Here is a 23,518-nt window from a genome sequence, read left to right as displayed (position 1 = left end):
TGTGGGATGCTCTTCCCAAGGAAGCTCCGCTGGAGCCAACCCTAATGTCTTTTTGGTGCCAGGTGAAGAAAGACTTTCTTCTTTCTCTGTGCTTTTTAGGATGTGGCTTTGTAAAGCTTTGGTCTAGTTGTCTGCTTTTACCTCTACTGCCAATGTTTTATGACATTTTATATTATTTTTAGGTATTTTAAGTGTGTTTTCTTAGCCACCCGGAGAGGTTTTTGCCTGAAGATCAACGCAGAAATTCATTCAATAAATTAATGTGAGATTTCAGGCAAAGTGCTGAGATACAGGGCAAAGCTATTAAAACAAGGGAGGTTTTTCATCAGGATCCATGTGCCTCTGCCTGGAGGGAAAGCTTTATGCTATTATTTATTTTTTTAGAATTGCTGCTTTTAAACACTAATGCCTGCAACATTTTTTTTAAATGTGTATATTATTAATTTTTTATATATTTTTAGTTTTTGCCAGTCTTCACCTTTACATAAATAGCATCCTGGGCCACAAACCTAGCAGTGCTGGATTATGATAGCACTCTGGTGAAAAATCCAATGTAAAAATCATACTACGATCAAGATATCAAAACTTCCCCAAGGTACTACCAAATATAGTCAAATAGAACTGGACAACCAATTGCCTTGCATATCATAATCCTTCTGCCAAATGTGTCATGCTGAGCTGAAACCATCATTGAAAGCTGCTAAAAAATCTGAAATGTGCCATAAAGAATCCAGATTCTAAATAAACTTCCAGCTGTGATCACCAAAAACTTAACATCAACGAGTCACATCCCTTGAAGAGAAGTACTGAATGATATTTTAACAAATTCAATGTTATAACACACTGCCATAAAAAAGGAGATTTTCAATTAACATTCTGTGCTGTTTTTAATGATATTTTATCTCTTTTTGTAAATCTTATTGTATACCACCCTGGGGTTTTATATGGGGGCGGTCTGTAAATGTTTTTATAAAAAATAAAAATAAGCAAATGAATGGCAGCCAATCTACTGCTGATATTTCCCCCTGATTATTCTCTATACAAAGGGAAGGCAACCTGGTACCCTCCAGATGTTCTGGATGACAACTTCCATGATCCCTGGCAATTAGCCCTGCCAACTCAAGCTGATGGCAGTTGTATGCAATGAAAACTATTGTGACATAGCGAATGTTGAACATAGACAGGAGAGACCCGACTGTTCAAATCCCTGCTCAGTTGCAAATCTAAGAGGATGACTTTGGGCCAGTCACTCTCTCTCAGCCCTGTCCCCAGTTGGCAGGGCTATTGTAAAGGTTACTGCAAGATCATGTATTAGGTACACTTGAAAGGACTTTATAAATACTAATAACCAGTGTTGTGTAGTAGCTAGCATTGTGCTTAGAGTTCAAACCCCCACCCAGCCACAAAGCTTAGTCGGTAATCTTAGGTCAGTCGCTGTCTCTCAAGCTAACTTACTACAAAGGGTTGTTACAATGATAGAGGGCAGGGAGACCACATACACTGCTCCTGGGTTCTTGGGAAATGGTGGGATAAAAATCACATAGAGAGCTCATAAAGTGGGCCGCCCATTACACACATAAATGTGTTAGACTTAAAGATGTCACTGGACTTGGGTGGTGGTGGTGGTGTTTTGCTGTAACAGACTAGCATGGCTATCCTTAAAGAATTAGCTTCAAAGGAGCAAGCTTGTTCTATCAGATTAAAGAGACATCTTTAAACATTTGCGTCACTTTAAGAATTAGTGCCTAGATTTGTTTGTTTTCCTGTCTCAGCCCGCCCCTCATTTCTTTTTTGCATAGCATCTAATATGGGATTGTCAGCCTGCAGGCAGAGTTTATCTTGCTTTTTAATCTCTGAACAGTGCCTACATAACTGGAGGAATAACTGTCATCTTCTAAGTCAGGCTCTGGTGCTGAGATGATTTATTGTATGCTCAACACGTTTCGGAATTTTTCCTTCTTCAGGAACTAAAAACATAAAAACAAACTAAAGTCATTGTCATGAAGACAACACATGGTCTTGTACATTAACAAAACACTTCTAAAGACCACATTCCATATGACTCACTTTGCATACATTTTAAAATATTGTCATTATGTTGTATCCTTAAACATTAACATTAAACTGACACCTTGTGAAACTGTACTGTGTAGCGCCAACAAAACGAAACAAATTCTTGTGCTAGCCAGCTACAACATAAAACTCTCTCACCCTCCCCATGAAAACACAAAGACAATGCCCTATACTGACCAGTAGAGATCTGTTTTCTTTATCCAGGCAATTCAAATTCTTTGTCCAGCTCCACACTAAACACAACCAAACTCAAATGCTGCTGGTGTCCATGAGTGTATAAATCAGCCCAGCTGCACAATCACTGCATCGACAAACTTGACGGATCCAGCTGGTACTTACAGTGACTGACTAACATGTTCAGTGGTTACAGAAAGTCAGCCAAGTTTCATACAGGACCCTTGTTTTTGATTTTATTTGAACTCAGAGAAATCCAAATCCTCATTCAACCCCAGAGGTCCAAGACTTTTCAAGGAGATAATCCAGAATAGTTCTCTCCTGCTGAGTAGTCTATCATTGCCCACAACTCTTTCAATGGCCCAAAATGTTATATCATTTGCCTTGTGTTGTTTCTCAACAAAATGTCTAACCAATGGAGCACCCATTCTTCGATGTCGTAAACTGCAAAGATGTTCCCCAATCCTAAATTTTAATGGTCTCGATGTGTTCCCAACATACATCTGATTGCAGGGGCAGGAAATGAGGTAAATAACTCCTGCAGAGTTGCAGGTAAAGAATTCCTGGATTTGAATGTGCTTTCCAGTGTTGGGATTGACAAAAAAAAAAATTATTTTGAGTGAATTTGCAGTATGAACAGTGGCCACATGGATGGTGTCCTGTTGGATTGGATGTGTGGAAAATCATTGATCAACGCTTGTTATCACCGTCCCTTACATAGTCTGTATGAATCAACCAGTCCTTGAGATTTCTTGTTCTTTTGAATGCTACCATAGGCCGTGTTGTCAGGCCTGGCAACGACTCAAAAGGATCTCAAAAAGTTTCATGAAGAACTCAAGGATTTCAAACATAAGAAATTCAACAGGGACAAAGAGGACTATGACAATGATTGTGTGTATTTGTGGCTACAGAGGTCCAAAAAGAGAGTCACTTTCGCACGGCAACATGACTCATTCTCAGATTAGGAGTAGTCAATGGGAGAAAATAGTGATATCTCTACCAGCTCGGTACGGCATCATTCTTTTCAGGATCCCCCCAGGAGACCAGAAAGTACAGATACACAACGAAGGGGCCAAAAAAGATACTTGGAAGAACATTCTCCCAGACAGCTAAGGAGAAGGAAACCATACTTGTCAAATTATCGGACAAAGAATTATTAGAAATAGAAATCAGAGTTCTGGAAAAAGGTTTGTCATTTGTTCCCACACCAAAACAGGATCTAGTACAGACACGCTTTGATCTATTGATTTTTTCAAAACATAAAATTGACACACTATTTCCAAAAACAAGGTACCATATACCAGGATGCACAATCGAGATTTAGAACTCCCTCCACATTCATGCCACCTGGACCAACAGACCCAGCCATCCAGATATATGAACGACAAATTCTGCAACAACTTGAGACTCTGGAAGCAACTGAACATACACCATGGTGCAATATGACCAAAATAGAAATGGATGTGTTGCAAAATTTGTCAAAAAACACCGACATAGTTATCAAGGAAGCAGACAAGGGGGGTGCAATTGTAATTCAAAATTGTAAGGACTATGAAGCTGAGGTCCTTCGTCAATTACAGGATCAGATCTCGTATGCACCAATTGCATTTGACCCTACTAAAGAAATAAGTGCACACATCAAAGACATTCTGGAGGAGGGCCGTATCATGGGGTGGATCAGCACTTCTGAGTTCGAATTTTTGGCCAAGAAAAACCCCAGGGTCCCCTTATTTTATGTGCTGCCAAAGATTCACAAGGGTGTCAGTCCTCCCCCTGGTCGTCCCATAGTTTCAGGCAATGACTCCATCCTGGAACCATTGTCCCAGTTCGTTGACTATTTTTTAAAACATTTTATTCCCTCCATGGGATCATATGTGTGGGATTCCACTCATTTTCTACAGAAAATAGGCCCAATCAAGATTAAGCCTGAAGACATCCTGGTCACCATGGATGTCATATCTTTATATGCAAGTATTCCACAAGATCAGGCACTGGATATAATTTTTGATGTCTTGCAGAAACGTAAGACACTGTCCCATCACCATTGTTGAAGCAAATTCAACTATTAGTCCAAAGTGTTTTTGAACATTGAATTAGGGGAGAGGGCACTACTTATCCTTCACCTGAGGCAGCAAAAAAGCATGGCGTTGTTCACATTCCACCCTAAATTAGGCTAATAAAAAGAAATCCAGGAGAGGGGTTTTGTGTGAGAGGCCCGTGTACTGAAACAAAAAAGACACTCTGCTCTTGAATATTTTTTATAAATATAAAAGTACATCGCTTTATGAGGTCCAGCTGAGAGAAGCCATATAAATGTCTTAAATAAATAATAAATTAATTCAAAGTACAATGGTCTCCCCACCATCACACCCACAGACTATTTTGTACATGACCCCAGCTGGTGATCTTGAAGTTCCAAGTGAAAATACGAAGTAGATTGAGGATGCTCAAAGCTTGCCTATCCCTGCACTAAAGTGCCACTGACAGTGTTATATAAACCAGGGGTTCACAAACAACGGACCCTGGACCACCAGTGGTCCGCACCATGTCCACACTAAATGTTCATGTTCATTTTTAATTCTATTTCTAGAGCTTTTTTATGTTATATTTTACTGTATTGCAATTTTCATTCCATGCAATTCAAATTGTAATACAATACACATTGCAATATAAGACAAAGCAATAAAAATATTATAAAAAACATACAGCATCTAAAATAGCCTATTATAATTGGTACAACAGGCAAAAAATGATTTAAGTGGTCCACCAAGACCCTCAACGATTTTCAAGTGGTCCGTGGGAAAAATAGTTTGGGAACTACAGTACTGATATAAGCATTATAGAATTTTGGGGTGTGGGAGAGAAACGAGAGAAGGAATCAAGGAGACCCTCAAAGAAGGATGCTAAGGAACCTCCCAACCCAATCTACACCCAGCAGATACAGTGGATTCTATCCAACTAACTTCTACTTAGAGTAGACCCACTAAAATTAATGCACCCAAGTCAGCCATATCTATTAATTTCAATCGGCCGACTCTGAGTAGGACTAGCAGTGCCTACAACCCAGTCGGTGCATGTGGGAGGGGGGCTGAATGAGAAACAACACCGGGTCTTGTTCGGCCTCTTGATTTCCAGGGATCAAGCCAGGCTATTTAGCACCTTGAATGGGGGCGAGGAGTAATTAGGCCTCGCGGACTCTGGGGGGTGGATGCTGGCTGCCTTCCAGGGGATGGGGGAAATAGGGGCTCCCGCTCACCGGTCTGGCTGCCACCTCCGCCATGGCTCCGCCGCTTCCAGCTAGTTATCTGTTGCCAAGGTTACCAACGAACACGGAAGGTTTCACTGAGCTGTGCCAGGAACCCGGATATCGTTGCTACAGTGACCATGGCTCTCCTGCTCCTCTAGCCCTTCCCCTCCTCCCCTTGCGCTTATGAGACTTTACTCGGGCGACGGAAGGGAAGAGAGGACACAGCCGCCCCAAGGGCCGCCGGGATAGGGGAATATTCGGCCGTGACGCAAAGCGAAGTATAAGCTCCTCCTTTATACCCTCAACTTCCGTTAAGGACCTTCTCCAGTTCTCCCCCCCCTTTCGACAAATTGAGCTCGCCTAGTGCGGCATCGTCGACACAAGCAGTGACAGAATGGACTGAACCATGTCAGAGCGCGGGGAACGGGAGAATCATTCTCCTATTTATTTTAAACACTCTCCTAAGCTTTTAGTTTGTGTATGTGTTGTTTGGTTTTAATGTTGGGTTATGGTGTATTATTATAATATTTGTAAGTAGCAGCAATAATAAAAAACATGCCACCTCCTTGCAAATAGAAAACTGGAGAAAGGGCTAGGAAAATTTTCCTTACCCTGCTAGCTTTCTATTAATGCAGACTTTTAAAATATCTCAGTATTGCAAAGGTACCTTTTTAGCCCATAAGAAAAAAAAATACTACGGCAATGGCTTTATTGGGCCAACCAAAATGTCAACAGTATAGTAGCTAGCTTTTGAGTTTTCCATCAGGCTGGCTGTTAAAGGGAGGGAGGAAATGTAAAAGGCTTGATTAGGGCTTAAAGCCATTTAAAAGTATGTATTGATAACAACAGTCTTGAGAAGGAGCTGTGACAAAAATATTCCTTGCCTAAGCCATCCTACCATTTTAGGCTGCAATCCAATATACACATACCTGAGAATAAGCCCCATTGAACCCAATGGAGCTTACTTCTGAATAGATGTATCGGATTGCTGCCTTACTCTGCTTTACCTTAGACCAGCTGTTCCCAGTGGTCCATGAGATTCATTCTCATTAGCTTGTCACCCTGGGCTCCTTCTAGGAGAAGGGGTGGGATATATTTAATTAAGGTTGTCTCTGTCATGGGTGTAATTTGTGGTGGAGACAGGAGATGGCACATCCATCACATGAAATATTCATATTGATTTTTAATTGTATTTTAACTGCTGTTTTAGTTAGTTCTTAGATTTTATTGTATTACAGTTTGAATTCTATGGAATGCAATAAATATATAGAAAATAAAAGCAGCAATAAACATGTAAGTAAAACTCACACAGCATTAGCACAGCACATTACAATGGCTACAACAGGCAGAAAAACCATTAAGTGGTCTGCCAAGACTCTCAGCAATTTTCAAGCCCACCCTCCCCCCAGTGAAAAGTTTGGGAACCACTGCCTTAGGCCTAGTCAGAAACACACACCTCTCTCTTACAGTACAAGGCTTTTGGGGCTTCACTTTGTAATGAGCTGTTCACCCCACCACTCCCCAACAGCATGCATCTGTTCATGTGAACTCTGGCTTCATAACTGTTTATGCCATGAAATATTGTCTTGGTATCTCCAGACTTTTTCAACTGGAGACAGCATGGATAGAACTGGGCTGCGATTATCTTGTGCACTGCACTGAAATATTTTAGCCAAGTGGAGCTGCTTGCAGGTATAAGTAATTTCAAATGTGCATGCATCAAAAAAGTTATTTTTGCCCCAAACAGGGAAAAAATGTGCACGCAGATAGGCATGGGATGGAAATGCATTATACATAAAGAATATTTTGGGCAGATTTATGTAGCTGGGGTAAGACTTTTCACACTGTCCCACATACTTCATGTATCTAGGTGGTATTTTAGAACAGGGCTGAAAAACTTGTGGGCCTTTAGATATTGTTACACTCCCAACTCCCATCACTCTTAGGTAACATTACCTTATCACCTGGCAGCAGCCATACCTCGGTAGATCAGTAGCAGGATTCTTTCCATCACCTCCAGCTCCATCAGGTACCTCCTACCCTTGGACTATTTTCTATGGCAGCAGGTCATTATAAGAACTATTTAAGAATAGTTTGCTTTCCCCCCCCCTTCCTCTTGTGTGTTGTTTTTTAGATTGTAAGCCTTTGGTCAGGGAACTGTCTTGTATTGATTGTATGTAAGCCACTCTGGAAGCCTTTTTGGCTGAAGAGCAGGGTGAAAATACACTAGATATTAAACATGATAAATGGTGTGTAGTGGTTAGAGTGTTGGACTATGACCTCGGAGACCAGGGTTCGAATCCCCACATAGCCATGAAGCACACTGGGTGACCTTGGGCCAGTCACTGCCTCTCAGCCTCAAAGGGAGGCAATGGTAAACTACCTCTGAATACCATTTAACATGAAAACCCTCTTCATAGGGTCGCCAAGGCAGTCCATGAGTTGTAGCCCATCATCTGGAAGGCCACAGTTTTCCCCACTCAATTGACATGTACTGTTTGATCGTTTGCTGTATTATCAGCCACTGAGGGCACAACCTGATTAAAAGGTGTGTGCTGCTGTTCTATGAATGATGGGGGGCAGTGAAGTCATCAGAGAATTGGGCTTTGCTCACCTGAATATACTGCAACAACTGGGTGAGTTGGATCGTGCCCGTAATGTACAACATGAGAAGCACACATAATTGGAGCAACAATTTGTTGGAAAAATGTGTTCAGATTTGAAAGGAAGCAAGAAACTTTAAAAATGAGACTGAGGCAGAATAATTTTACAGACCTGCAATTGTTCACTTGTATTCTTTGTACATGAAAAGGTTAACGAATGATTTTCCTAAGTTTACATAAAATACATTTTTAAAAAACTAAATTACAGATGTTTATTGAGCTCCACGTCTGGAGTTCTACTTAAGCTTGTAGTCCTTTTGCAAAAACTGTTCTTAATATTTTTCAGTTGCTGCCCTGAAAGTACCCTTCAACCACACTAATTACAACTAGGTTTTGTTTAGCAAAATTTGCAAGAGGCTGGGTGCAACACAATTGCACCTAAATTCTGTTCCAGAACTGCATGTGCAGCAAAACTGATCAAAGGCTCTTGAATAGAGCTGGAAGGGAAACAGCTATACCTTACCTACCTTTATGATCAACAAGATGGATTGCAGAAGGGTGCCTTTACTATGGAAACAGTCCCCAACTGTGTTGAACTCGCTGCCACTTAAATTGCTAGTTCCCTGGAAAAAGCAGATACGGATTTCCTTCTTCTAAGGCCTCAGTTTGAGAAGCAGATAGTTTCTCCCTCCCCTCCCCCAATAATATTACAAAACATCATGCCAAGCATCTTTTCATTAGGTCTCTTTCTTCAATTGGTGGAAACTGTTTCATTGCACTTTAAGTGTTCAATTTGTGGTGGAGCTCCAGAAAGTTTCCAGTATAAACTACTATGATCTCCACATATGCTTGTTGCATGGACTTCATGTTTCTGCTATAATTCAGAGCATTGTACAAAACATTACTGCATACATACATACAATCCTGTTCACTGTCTCCCCTTCTCCTGTTCCCTCTGGCACTGCCACTTTCTCATTACTCGAGCCCCTATGACTTTATTGTAACTAAGCCATAGTACATGGAGTTTAAATAATCGCATATCCTTCCTCTGCCTATCCATCTTCATTTCCCCCTTCGTTTCCCTGTGTCTACTGCAAGTCTCTTCAAATAAGCTACCATAGCAATTCTATGTAAAGTGCCATGCACCTAGATGATGCTATATAAAAATAATGAATAAAAGTATACGGAGATAGAAGTACTGCATTAAAGTATCTAATACTCCTGCATGCCTCATTGCACAATGTTGGTTCTAGATCTGTTAGGCCATTTTAAAACTTCTGCTTGCTACAGGCAATTGATGGGAGGGGAACATAAGACAACATTCAAACATACCTTTTTCCCTTTTACTGTTGTTACTTGGTGGGTGTGCTCACAGTACACTAGGGAAGTCACTGCATCACGTAGACGGCTAGGCCTGACTTGATAGTTAATGTGGTATAACGGTTAGGGTGGTGGACTTAATTAGGGAGATCAAGACAGTTTCCTGCTCAAGCCATGAACCTCACTGGACAATCTTGAGCCAGTCACTGTCATTCAGCTTATCCAACCAATGATAACAACAGAGGTGGGGAACTTATGACCCTTCAGATGGCATTGGGCCTACTCCCAACACTCCCAGCCAGCATGGCCAATTGTCAGGGACAAGGGGAGTTGTAGTCCAGCAACATCTGGAGGCGGCCCACAGGTTCCCCACTGCCACACTACGGGGAGGGGATCATGTATGCCTTTCTAAGCATTTTGGTGCAGGGGCAGGATAAAAATCATATAGGTGTAGCAAAATAACCATGCACGGAGATGAGAAAAGGGCTGTGAAGTGTTGATATGTCCATTTGTGGGAGGAGAGACGTGTTGAGATTTGCATTGTGGAAATAGGCTCACATAAACAGTGGCTTCATCCCACCACTTTCAACAGATACAAGCACCAACTTGTTCTAGAAGAACTCCTCCTCCCTGGCTAATTCTTGCTGTTCACCTAACCATATTCCAAGGTGGGATTGTTTTCCTAACGTGTGTTATCAAGATGCAGTCCAAACTACTACTCACTCTCCTTCATTCACTATGAAGTCTCTATCACTCTCTACTGAGTCAGACAAAAGTTTTGAGCATTTTACACTGAAGTTTTCAGCGTTCATTTCTTCCAAAAGAGCATCCAACGCAGCAAGCTCTTTTAAAAAAACCAAGCAGTAACAAGGAATGCCTGCTCCAGTTTAAAAGCAGAGGACAAAATTACTGCAAGCAAACACAAAAAAACTAATGAAATAACAAAATAAAAGTTTATTAGAATTAGGAACGCTTTCTCTCCCTCTGTTTAGCCTTAACACGGAACAGTCCAGCAGTTACAATGAAGTCTAAGAAGTTATTTCCACAGCATGAGGTGCTCTCTAGATGGGGGGGAGGGAAATCAGAAGATTACGAGTCTTCACTCCGTCACAGCCCAGTCCGATTGTCTTACCCCCAAGTGCTGGATAATAGAATCCACCTGTATATGGAAAGGTTCTCAGAAGAGCACCGCTCTTGTCTCACGCAATAACTGATTTTTAATACAGCAGTTGTACTAAAACATTTCAGGGTTAAATGGTTTTGAAAATTAAGACTGTCTGATACATACACTACAAAAAACAAACAAAAGATAAAAACAGCTGCAGTGAATTACGTGGAACAGAAAGAGGGTGGGCACTAAATACAGACCATGCTCTGCTCTCCTGTTGAGTGTGGCTAGAGGCCCTCATTCAATTAGCCCATGATAAAGTCAACACAAACCATTATTTTAGCATATTGCACCAACCAAAGCTTGAGAGTAGCATCTTCATTGCCAAGTATTTGCTTTTTTAAGAAAAGGGACTGTTTAAAGGATAGATGGAGGAGGAGGAACTGTCTAGGACTGATGAGTAAAGCCTTTATAAGACCTTCTGCTTAACTGATCTCACTCCAAAGCCCACAGAGTTTTAGAATGTTTTCCAAACTTAAGTGATCTTCAAGAGAAGAAGATACAGCTTTGGATTTTTTTTAAACAAAAAATGGACGGGCGAAAATGGCAAGAGCAAGGTGTTTAGAAATGAGAAAAATCTGGGGAAAATGCTGAAGGCATGAACACATAAACACATTCATCCAATTTGCACACCCACACAGCATGGCCACATGTTCTGATTAACCCAGTTCTAGGCAAAGACGCTAAACGAACATTGAAAAGAAATAATCTGGTCTAGAAGTTTAGTCTGAGCAGCAGTGTGCAAAGGCATAGCAACGGACATGGCAGAAAGCTTCAGAAGAGGTATCCAAGCAACAGGCGCACCACACTCAGTCTAATGGAGTGAGATTCTTTGAATAAACATTCACGCCTCTCCAAAGGTAACAACATTTCTTCTACTGCAACCTTACCAAAAGAAAAACTCCTCTCTCCCCACAAAAGGTATCTGTTTGATTCAACTTTTTTGGACATTGCAGATGAGCTACAAGCAAGTAAGTAAGTCCTACCACACAAAAGTTAAGTGTGAACAGATGCAAACCTCAATTTCCTATTGTGTCATTGAATACACAAGCTAGGCAGCATTAGCTTAACTCAAGACCTCTGGCTGACCTAGTGAAATCTTATGCTCTTTCAAACAGCCGACACTCAAGAAGTTGCTGCAATTCCCTTCATTTTCAGAAGTCTTTGCCAGGTTGCATAGGAGGCTACTGTTCTGGAAACACAAACCAAACTATCACTGGGTGCATGTGGAACTGCTTGAACAGATCTTTGGATCTGGGTGACAATCTCTGCTTGAAAAAGTAGCAGAAACTGGCTTCACAAACTGCTTTTGCAGATGTACATTTTCTCTCCTTTCTCAGCTTGAAAGTGTAAACTCTGCCACGGTGGAAAAATACCACAAAAGGAGCTCCTATGTAGGAGCAGACTTTAATAAACTACTTTCAACTAGTGCTTTAGCATTGCTTTTATTACAAAAAAGGGGACTATAAATGACTGTGTAGCTGAAACTCACTCGCTCTTCTCTCCCATGGGGGGAAAATACCCAGTGACTTCAGGGACTACAGATCTTTGCAACCAGATGGAGTGTTATCAGGCACTTTTTCCAACAACCAAGCCCCAAAATGTAAGCCACAGGAACTCCATCTTTGTTTTTGGTGTTGTACAACTGACAAGACAAAGCAACAAGGAATGTTCCATTTGAGCACTTCAATCCACAGAGAAAAATTCCTAATGCTTCCTATGAATGAGTATGAGCCAGATGCAGAATGGATGTCAGACAGGCACGGAAAGGGTTAGACGGGCAAGAGGGATGGATATTCTGAGCAAAAAGACAAAGCAGCTGGAATTACTACACTTTCATTTCCAAACATTGAAAACACACACCAAGGTAAACCAGTTTGCATCAGAAGCCAGAAGTGCAAATGGGATGGTGTCCGTTGCCAGCAATGAACACACCCAAACCATGGAATAGTTGCAAAGGAACTGCAGGAGGAGGAAGAAATCAAAATCTCTCAACAAGAGAGAGAGAGAGAGAGAGAGAGAGAGAGAGAGAGAGAGAGAGAGAGTTGTTACAGCACCACACACTGCCCCCATCCCAAACCCGGGTAAAAAGCAAAATGAAAGAAAAATGCACAGCAAATAGACATCATCTTGAAGATTTTTAAAGAATAAATATTTTTGTAATTAAACATTATGCAAACACGTGCCACGCTTGCCCTTTGTCCATGCATATGCGCTATTTACAATTTTGAAAAATACTGTGTTGTCCTCTTTGTTTGTTTTTAAAAGTCATATACAAAGTTTTTTCCTTGCTGTGTGCCCCCCCACCCCTCCCCACCCCCCAAAATCCTCTTTACAATAAGCCAAACAACATTCACCCATGAACTGGTGCATGTGTGGGTAACAGGGAAGGGGGGAGGGGGGGAATCCCATACCAAAGTACATCAAAATGGCTGGTTGGACATGAAAAGCAGTGTCAAGAAACTGTTTTAAATCTCATCTGTAATACGCATAGGAGAAAGGAGGAAAAAAAGTCAGCTTGGAAAATGAAGCTACGTTACAAGTTAAAGTTGGAGGGTTGTTTTGTTTTTCTTAGTGCGTCTGTCACACTTACTGGCCACCTAGAATACTGTTGTACAATGGTTTATCTACCTTTTTTATTACAATATAATTTACTTAAATTTTTTCCATTAACAAAAACAGAATTCCGGTACTACAGACCAGCGGTGTAATAGGCGTAGTGCCCCTTTTTGTGTGTGTTTTGCTTTAATTGCATGAGCACTCTAGATGGTAAAAGGGTTTCAGAGTTCGTTTTATGCAGGCCAGTCTCAGTCCTCAATATATTCCCACAGGTCCTTCTCGTAGCCTTCATGCACGTGCTGCAACAAAACCCTTCGTCGACTCTCACAGTATCTGCAAGGGGAAGGCGCATAGAGTAATTGTTAAGATACCACCAAAGGCTGGCCATTTCACATGCAATGCATTTCAAGGCAACAAGGAAAGGTTTTTGTACAGAGAATCACAGTGAGAATCAATAGTAGCTCAGAGGAGGTGTACCTTTGCCTTGTTCAGAATAGGAACAGACAACCCCCCCCCCCAAAAAAAAAATCTGGTCAATTTCAGCTGGGTCTCAAGGAGAGATTAGGTATTATAGCAGAGTGGTAGGACCTAAAGATGTGAAGGCCCGAAAGCAATTAATTTGGGGGGGTTCTCTTTTTTCCTGTTTTTCCCCCCCTGAAAAATAATTGGATTACAAGGTGTTCACATATTTTAATAAAGTGTTTAGGACAAGGCGTCCATATATTTACTCCCCCCAAAGGTTTTCTAAAAACTATGTAACTGTAAAACCTTTATATAAGACTATGTACAGTATCAGATTATCACAATCCCTATACAGTGAGGACAAGCAACTCCTGAGTTGTACACTGGAAGTACAAATCTCAAATGCAAGAGAAAGATGCATTTTTGCCTCTAGGAGGCACTGCCATTGTCACAAGAGAGAAGGATTTAGTGCCTTCTTTGGTTGTGGACTTCCTAGATCTGTTTTTTCCTCTTGCCTAGGACACAAAGGACTGGGAGAGGGAGAAAGTACAGATCAACACAAACAAATTTATAATTGATAATTAGAGAGATAACGAGACTGATTAAATTTCCTGCAGTATTCATTCCTCCACCACCCCTGGTTTTTCTCAGCTCTTTCTATGGAAATTAGTGCTTTATGTCTGCTTTACCCTGTGGAGCAGATTTAATAATTTTCAAAATACATAATGTTCTTTGGTTTACTACAATGTTGATGGTTTCTTCTGTTTTTATTGCTTTTGCCTGCTCTTCATAAACTACCAAACCAAAAGGAATGCTAGGTTCTTTACAGTTCAGCACTTGTAGCTCCATTTGTAACAGAAACAAAAAATTAAAAGTGAAATCAATTTGTAATTATTATATATGAGTAAACTGTATTTTAATATACCAAACATGATAATTTAATGCCAAACCAAGAAATACATTACATTTTATATTCCTAAAATAACAAGGTGATTTTGGATCTGTAAAGGGTGCGGGGGGAAATAACTACTGAATATTTTCCCCAAAATAAACATTTTTCCATGGCTTCAAAATTTCTGAAAATTTTACTCTTACCACATAATCATTATGCTTACTAACTCTAATTTAGCTGTACTTGCTAAATATTAACATTTTAGCAGGTTCTGGCCCACTTCCTAAGAAATGAAACCTGTTAACAGTGGGAGGGGCACAATGTTAATAATCCTGGAATTTCATAGGCTGCAACAGCACTCTTTCTGAATGACGCAAGCTAACCAAGTCCCTCATCTGCAAGGATGTTATCCCAACAAATATGCAAGTGTATAACTATCTTTTGGGTATTAAGAAAAGGACACTAAACATACCTATTGTCCTACATACAGATTTCTCCTTTAACTCAAAGGCAAACCCGTGCCCTTTAAAGCAACAGAAAACCATCTTGCATGCAACCTGAGTTCAGTTTCCTCCTTTTGATCAACAGCTGGCAGAAAAATAAAGACCCACTTGCCAGGTAAAGATGCAAAAGGTATCAGAATAAAATGTTAACAGGCAAGAAGCCACTTCTTGCACTGCCAGTGCTAATCTGATTTTCCCATGTGTTGCAACTTGCTAGTGTCTCCAGCTGCTTGATTCAGCAGCAGCAGCTGATCAGGAAACCTGACTACGGGCCAACAGTAAATAAGCCTCCCTCCCCCAGAAATTATATTGGGAGCAGAGCAAGCAGTAGCATCTCTCTCAACCGTTTCCTATCAGCCAGCTGTTTTATGTCTTAATTCATTTCAAAGTCCAATCTCAGATATTTAGGCATTAACAATAATTCTAAACAAGGAATATACCTGTACTTATCTTGCACTTTCTGCTTTATGTCTTGCAGTGAATCTTGAGATATATCTCGTTCCAGATACCCAGAAAGGACCTCGGTAGCATTTTCCAAATCTGCTTGATTATTCTAGGAGGCAAAACACAAGACACCCTTTTAACAAACAGACAGCTCCTCAGATTGAGAACCACCCCATGAACAATGTTGTCAGCAGGAGCAAGAAGGAATGCGAAGAGCTTCTTTATGGAATTTAGCCCTTCCACTAGCAAATTCTCCTTGGAATATCTTTCTAATCTTGTGGGGGTTCTCTCATTTGGTCTTATGAATAGCTGGCAGGAAAAAAATGCACTACATTTACTGGAAAACATAACAGCATCTTTTGTACTACTACTGGTGGACAATAAGATTTCATGGTTATTTTTGGACTGCAAACCAAGCAGATGCTATCCTGGGCAATCATGAACAGATGGCTAATGACCGATTTCTACAGATAGTCAGCCAATGCTCCCTGCCATTAAAAAATCACAATTCTTAAGGACATTTATCCATGTGAGCTTGTCACTGTTCCTGTCCTGAAGTCAGGTGAACAACATTTTGTGAGTGAACCTTAGCCCCAGGTGGGTAATTCTTCTGCATTTTGAGAACTAGGTGAAAACTAATTTACCAATCCGCTGAAGGTATAGTTCAGGGGTGGGGGAACCTCAGGCCCGCAGGCCAAATGTGGCCTGGCAGGCCTTTCTATTTGGCTACCACAACTCTCACCAGGCCACATGCCTCACTGGCCTTGCTTTACACCCTACTTGAGAGTGTTTGTACCTGACTCAAATGTGTCCTTGTACTCTGATAATACCTCTTGCGTGTCTGGATGGAGGATGGAGAAGAATGTGTGACTGTGTAGAAAGTACCCTACTTTAACATTTCTATGAGATACTCCAACTACTTTTGCCTCTGGCTGCACCCACCACAGATATGTGACCCTCAGAAGACTGCCCAGAAGTGACTGTGGCCCTTGGGCTGAGAAAAGTTCCCCAACCCTGCAGTAGTTGGTTAATTGGTTAATTAATTGGTGAGGCAGGAAGGACACAAGCAACTGAGTATTTTTTAGACTATTCTGGTTCTGATGTGTTGCTGTCATAGGAAAAGAAATCAAATATTAAAGACAGCTTTCGTGAGAAAGCTGAAGGTATGAGTGGCAACTTTTATTTGTTTAATTGTGAATTACACTTCCTTCAATATCGCCAAAAGATACCTATATTGCACTTTTGGTAATATGGCAAGTCGAATTTATTTGCATCTACTATATATTTTGGAAAGTTGTTTGCTATGCATTTAAACATCTTAAAGTACTGTAACCAAATTTTGCATGATTGTTCCAGAGATCAAGCAGTGGGCTTCTGTCTGCATTTGGATATATTCTGATGCCATTTTGAATCAAGATGGTGGACTGAATCATTCAAAATTGCACTATTTTTAAATTTCTTAGAATTCCTAAGCAGTACCAGGTACAAGGCTGGTAATAAAGCCCACTCCTTCAACTTAAGTTTATACTGCCAGCATGTCTAACAAAGTAATAAGATAAGAAACTACAGTAGGGCCCCACTTATATGGCAGGTTAGGGACCAGGCCCCCACCGTAAAGCGGAAATTGCCGTAAAGCGGAACCCATTGACTATAATGGGTCACATCATGCAAAAATGCTGCAAAAGCGCAAAATCAGCTTTAAAACGGGGAATTTCCCCTAATTGAAAGCCGCCGCATCAGCAGAACGCCGGAAAACGGAACGCCGTAAAGAGGGGCCCTACTGTACCATAAAAATAGAAAATAACAAAGCACACTGAGTAACAAACTAGAACAGCAACAGTCTATTTAAATAGACAGTAAAAATCAAAACTGTTACAAGTTTTAAAAAGCTAAAATTAGCAGCTGAGTCAATCCCACAAGCCTCAAGTCTACCCACCCCCATCTCCAGTTTGTAAAGATACAAACCATTGTTTTACATTGTAAATCACTTGTGGGTGTCTTGGCAGACAGGTTGTATGTGGTGAATCATAAATATTAAAAAGCAAATATTGCCACTAACCCAGAGCACTTGATTAAATCATTTTTATTTAACCACAAAAAGCATACACAGCCCTTTCAGGAAAGAGTATTACACAACTCTGGAACCATCACAGAGGAGGCTGTCAGAACAAAGCTACTAGGGGGAGAAATCAAGTGGTTGCTACCAAATGTTCAGTTTTGTGGCTGCATTGTCATTCATTCAGTGGACCCCATACACAGAAGGGCTCCTCATCAATGGCTGATAGTCAGGATGGCTATATACTAGGCTTCAAGATCAGAGACACTAAGGCTCTGAATTACCAGTTACTGAGAAACACAAATGGAAACAGGCTATTGAGCTCATGTTCTGCTTGTAGTCATCTGATTGGCCACTGTGGGAACAGAATGCTGGACTAGATAGGCCTTTTATCTGATCCAGCAAGGCTCTTATGCTATGTTAGGGCCTAATGGTTAGGTGCAAGGTGTCTGGTAAACTCTCCTTACCTCAAAGATAATGGACTGATTATTCTTTTTGAGGTAGAAGGCAAAGACGTATGTGTACATGAGTGTGGCACGACACTGGCAGAGGACATCAACTGCTTTCTTCAGGAACTGGACCTCAATCCACGACATGTTGTGCTGCTGCATCTCCTCCATCTTCTGCTTGACTTGGGCATAGAGTTTGTGCTCAAAGCGCAGGCTCTGCATATGGTTCATGTAACGGTTGCAGTAGAAGAGGTACCTCTGCAGGGCTGCTCTGGATCGCTGTGTTAATTCCCATTAGGCAAAAAGAAAATCAATAGTTAAAACAGAGTAATAACAGACTGAGTCATACTATAAAGGAGAGATCACAAGGCAGGCGGAGCCAAAGCATAACAAATTTCTTAGATTATTTCAGTAAGTCCCACAACACTCTTAGATATAGGAACAGGTTACTGCCTTTTGCATCAAATCTGACCCTGTTAGCATTATGTAACACAGAAGGGAAGGTTTCAAGCAGGTGAGGAAAAAAATCAAATGTCCTTCACAAGCCTCAAACAGCAGTACAAGGCTCCTGAACAGACTTGATACACCTCCATTTTATTGCAATTCTCCACTTGCCATGTTTACGTAACAAAGGTAAACTGCATATACCTTGTCATGTGATGACTGAACATGTTTATTTTTACACGTACACATGTAGCAGAAAGGTCTGCTTAGCAGTGGGTTCTGTGGCAACACAATGTGCAGCCATCACACAACATGGTAAAAATCAATTGCCTAGACAGAAAAGATATCCATATGGGAAATTCATCTTGTGGAAACGCATCTCTCAGGGACAGGTGACTGTCAAGAAGGGCTTGGCTGATATGATGCTGCTAAAGGAATGGGGATGGGAGTCGAATGGGGATGGGTATTCCAATTCATGCTTCCAATGCTCAGGTTGGATAGTTTTACAACTTGGCCACGATTCCAACACCAGGAAGCAATGACAAAATAGGCTTTGACACAAGAGGCTGACCTTACAGCTTTATGGAATACAACCTGAAAGCTAGCAGTGCTCAACATGAAATGCAAACAAAGCATCTTACTGAAACTGATCTTCTTGGTCACCAAGAGTTATGGACTCACCTCTTGGGCATCTCTTGCTGCCTTTGCATCATCCTCATTATAGCGATTACAGTTGTACCTGAAAAGAGATTTTGATGAACATGTGGATTTCCAGAGCTTCTGTTTATTACTCTGAGTATTCTTTCAGCAGTACATCATTGTAAACATAAGCCCCTCCAAAACATTTGGCAGCTTCCAGGGCATATATAGGAATACCCTGCTATACGAACCTTCACTTTAAGGACACTCGCAAGTATGGACTTGCTTACAGTAGCACCATTCCCATTTACGTACGCTCGCTTTGGTTGTGGCCTGTTCTTTCGGTGCGGGGGTGGTGGAAAGAGACACGATCGCGTGACCGCGAATCAGCTGGGAGGTGCAATCGCGATCAGCTGGGAGGCGCCGCAGCGCAGCAGCAGAGGCTTCAGCACGTGGCTTTGAGGCTCCGCATGAAGGAGAGGTGGCACAGTGGCGGCGCAAGTGAAAAAAGGTAGTGCTTCACTTTAAATACATTTTCGGTTTATGTACTCACTCTGGATCCATTGCGTACATTAATGCGGGGCTTTCCTGTACTTGCCCAGAAGCTCACCAAAGAACAGCACAGATGTTTCTCACTCTAAGTAGTATAGGCAAAGGCATCAGCTACTACTTCTGAGCCTTTCTCCCACAGAAGATATTTTTGCAGAGTACAGAAACAAAACATGGCACTACAATTAAGGCTTGTAAAGAAAGCTTCGGAGGCATCCATTTAAACCTACCAGGCAGACCCATGCGGTTCCCAAGGGCCAAGACACACCCAGCAAAACTCTGCTTTACAATTCTGGTTCCGACAGACCATGTGATTGCAGCCTCCATCTTTTTCTATAGTCACATGGCATTTGGGGCATTCCTGCGAAGGGTATGAAGAGTGATGAAAGGAAATAAAAGCAGGTAGGTGTCTTCCAACTTAAAAAAGGGGGATGGGGAAGAATGCAGATAGTGTCTTGTGATGGTATAAAGAATTTAGAGTAGCTCTTCTGGTTACATACCAAGCTGGCTTCCCACTGCTGCCATAGCAGTCTAGTGACAAGGCTGTCATATAGCAACATAGCAATATAACTATAGCGATACAATCAATGCCAGGAGAAGTTTCCCTTCTTCCAGCTCATGGAACAGCTTTCGTAGGAAGCAATCTGCAAGTAGTACAGTTTGGAAGTAGGACATTCACATATATGTGTATGCTCAGCTTTGGTCCTTAATATGAAAGGAATTCTAGATACACTGATTTAAGTCTACTAAGACCAGGTGTTCAAATCTTTAGTTTCCACATACATTGAATGAACATACTAAGGGGGATGGCCATTATGCCGTGGTAGACCACATGCTTTGTATGTAAAAGGCCAGAGGTTTAACATCTTATATCTCCATGTAAGGCTGAGAAAGACCAATGTCTGAAACCCTGGGGAGCCACTGCCAGTCAGTGTAGTAATACTGAGCAAGGCAGATTTGGTATAAAACAGCTTCCTGTGTTCCTATACTCAGCAAGCAGCATCTATGTAAGTACTCTTCAACCTATACTGTACTGAAGTATTTGCCAATTTAGCTCCCTTCAATTTAGGTGTAAAAGCCTCATTTCACAGTAGTGCCCAAGGCCAATGACTGGCCTCCAGGAACCTCCGGGGAAAAGAAAATGCAGCCCCATTGCTTACATGGAGGATTTGCCCCTTGCTACCTACAGTGTAAGTTTAGGATTCGACAATTATGTCTCTGCAAGAGAAAAATGGCTCTACAAGGGTTAACAGCTGTGATTTTTAAGAGAAACTTGATGCTACCAAACCTTTGTGTTTGCTGCAATCCAGTTAGAAGTTTCACTGTCATCATCACACTTCTTAATCCACTTCTTTAACCACTGTTAGGAGAGGAAGAAAAGAATTGTTCTGATGGTGTAAAAGGTCACCTAGAAACATACATCTGATGATTCACACGCTCCTTAAAACAATACACATCCTATCCTATGAGACAAGCCCTGACCATTCAGATCTAACATGTCAAGATATAATAGAACGGTGCCAAAACTATCATAAAATAGTTTCCTCTAGGTTTATTAGTGATCTGAATACCGACCCAGCCAGTATGGTGTAGTAGTTAGTGTCGGACTAGGACCTGGGAGACCAGGGTTCGAATTCCCATGCAGCCATGAAGCTCATTGGGTGATCTTGGGCCAGTTACTGCCTCTCAGCCTAACCAACCTCACAAGGTTGTTGTGGGGATTAAATGAACCATGTCTGTACGCCACTTTGAGCTCCTTGGAGAAAAGGTGGGATATAAATACAATAAATAATAATAAAAAATCCAGGAGAAAATGGTTCAGAAGATAATTTCTAATCATTCTGTGCTATGCAGTCAACGCTGCATGTGTTTTAAATGTGTTGTACCAAACACCTTCCAGGTGGAAATAAATATGTGAACGAAGTGAAGGTTTGTTTATTTTGTGGTTATGGTCAACATTTACTTTAGTTATTCATTCATACTTCTGCTACCCATATTCAAAAGACAACCATGGGAAAGATGTCCTTGGTTTGAGACTCTCCCAATGGCAAGCTTGCCAACTATCATCAAGGTCTTCTACCACACCACCACTGTGATATTTAACCAGTAAGGCTACTGGGAGGAAGGGTGGGATATAAATCAAATAAATAAATAAGGCTATATTACTTTGCCATCCCTCTGCCCTACACATTTTAGATAGTGCTCACCTTGCACTTAACAGGATCATGCCAGTTTTCACCACAGTTAAAGCTGTAAAAATAAAAAGTTTATGTATATCACAGGGTCAACAGTTAAGCAACACTTTGGATGTTTACTCTAATTTAAACAATTATAATTGTTACCCACCAAGCCGAACAATCTTCTAGCAATGTACTGGGGATTAACAGGTGCTTGACAGGGCCCACTTTTGCAATCCCAGGCAGGCAGCACAAGGTTTATCAAACCTTGAATGGACAGTGTTCAACTTACTGGTCATAGGCATGGGTATGCATACCAAGGCAATTTGTCATTTCAAGACAAGCTGGTGCTGTTTAGCTTAAGTAGCCCAGAATCATTAAAATCCAACACAAGAAATGCTTGCTTACCAAAACTGACGGCCACATTTACAGCGAACAGGCTTAGCATCAGGATACTGTACTTTAACAACATGGTGGCAATCTGGAGCAGGACACCATTTTAACAGCCGATTGCACTGCAAAGATAAAAAGGTACCAGATCCTGACATGAAGAAATATCCTAACAAAGACATCAAGTTACAGTACGACCTTTTCTTTCCATTTTCCCAGAAGTCTCCTTTTATCCAGAGCTTCACTTCACCTTCACAGAGAAATTCCACCATTCCCATTTTGGTACAGACCTTGGCAAATTCGCACTATATGTTTATTCCACTTTAAACTGCTATGGCTTCTCCCAAAGAATCCTGGAAAGGGTAATTTGTGAAGGGTGCCAAGAGTTGTTAGGAGACCCCTTATTCTCCTCACAGAGATACAATGTCCCGGGTGATCTAATAGTCAGTCCCTCTTCCCAGGGAACTCTGGGAACTGTAGATCTCTGAGGCAAATAGGGTGTCTAACAATTCTCAGCATCTTTCACATATTTCACTTCCCAGGATTCTTTGAGGGAAGGCATGACAGTTTTAAAGTAGAATAATAGTGGAATGAATATATGGTGTGAATGTGGTCCAAGCCGATTTCACAGAATCATTTATAAAGTTAGAAGGGAGCCCCAGGATTATTCAGGCAGACCTTCCAAATAGAACCAACTCCAGCCAATCCATTTAGTCCCCCCACTAACATTCCCAAATGCCACCAAGACTACAAATGCAACCTCTAACCAAATCCATGCCAATAAATAAGGCAAATAAGATACTCCTAGCTGCAATATTCTAAGGGACATCCATCTTAAGATTTTTTTCCCTCCCTTTGGCTAGCTTTAAACCAAGACATATCCTTAATATAAGCTCAAAAATAAATGAACAGGCAGCTTGGCATAGTAGTTTTAGAAATGGCTCATTTTGGGGGTTGGGTGGTTAATGTTCAGGGGACCAGAGAACTGTGATATTCATATAGTCATTATGTACCCCTCTTAGAAATACAAATGATTAAGTAGAATATAAATGTTTTAAATGAATAATTGTTTAATTGTTTTAAGGGTGTTTTTGATTTGTTTTTAACCATTTTTATTGACAATTATTTAATGTTTTTTTGTAAACCACTTAAGAGGTTTTCTACAATCAAGCAGTATATAAGTTTTGTTAAATATAGTAAGATAAAATATATCACCTGCTCCCATATGTTGTCTGATCAGGATCCACCACTGGGCCCTGGCAATTTTGTGGCTTAGCATCACATCCATTAAATCTGACACCAGGCCACACGCATTTGCAGAGATTGCATTCAAGGCTACATGTAGCCTACTGCGATTCTTCAGACCACT

At 41.1% G+C, this 23,518-nt stretch overlaps 2 protein-coding genes across 6 annotated transcripts in view; both read right to left on the bottom strand.

The window, feature by feature from the left end:
• BBS4 (Bardet-Biedl syndrome 4) overlaps window positions 1-5,744 on the bottom strand; it is an 80,375-nt gene extending 74,631 nt beyond the window's left edge. For 3 of the 4 annotated variants that reach the window (XM_061594910.1, XM_061594914.1, XM_061594912.1), the window contains exon 1: window positions 5,504-5,744. In XM_061594910.1, coding sequence (XP_061450894.1) covers window positions 5,504-5,527 — 24 coding nt within the window. In that variant the 5' untranslated portion in view covers window positions 5,528-5,744. Of the gene's footprint in view, window positions 1-2,250; window positions 2,340-5,503 lie in introns of those variants that run through there. The other variant, XM_061594913.1, reaches the window with a different exon arrangement.
• Window positions 5,745-10,348: 4,604 nt separating this feature from the next.
• Window positions 10,349-23,518, bottom strand: part of ARIH1 (ariadne RBR E3 ubiquitin protein ligase 1) — a 61,730-nt gene continuing 48,560 nt past the window's right edge. The window contains exons 7-14 of one of the 2 annotated variants that reach the window (XM_061595991.1): window positions 22,168-22,274; window positions 21,790-21,832; window positions 20,871-20,942; window positions 19,813-19,943; window positions 19,077-19,133; window positions 17,969-18,242; window positions 15,442-15,554; window positions 10,349-13,477 (exon numbers count right to left, since the gene is read on the bottom strand). In XM_061595991.1, coding sequence (XP_061451975.1) covers window positions 13,393-13,477; window positions 15,442-15,554; window positions 17,969-18,242; window positions 19,077-19,133; window positions 19,813-19,943; window positions 20,871-20,942; window positions 21,790-21,832; window positions 22,168-22,274 — 882 coding nt within the window. In that variant the 3' untranslated portion in view covers window positions 10,349-13,392. Of the gene's footprint in view, window positions 13,478-15,441; window positions 15,555-17,968; window positions 18,243-19,075; window positions 19,134-19,812; window positions 19,944-20,870; window positions 20,943-21,789; window positions 21,833-22,167; window positions 22,275-23,518 lie in introns of both variants that reach the window. The other variant, XM_061595993.1, reaches the window with a different exon arrangement.

This window comes from Rhineura floridana, chromosome 14, assembly GCF_030035675.1.
Source record: "Rhineura floridana isolate rRhiFlo1 chromosome 14, rRhiFlo1.hap2, whole genome shotgun sequence".
Taxonomy (NCBI): domain Eukaryota; kingdom Metazoa; phylum Chordata; class Lepidosauria; order Squamata; family Rhineuridae; genus Rhineura; species Rhineura floridana.
This window is presented reverse-complemented; position numbering and strand designations above follow the sequence as displayed.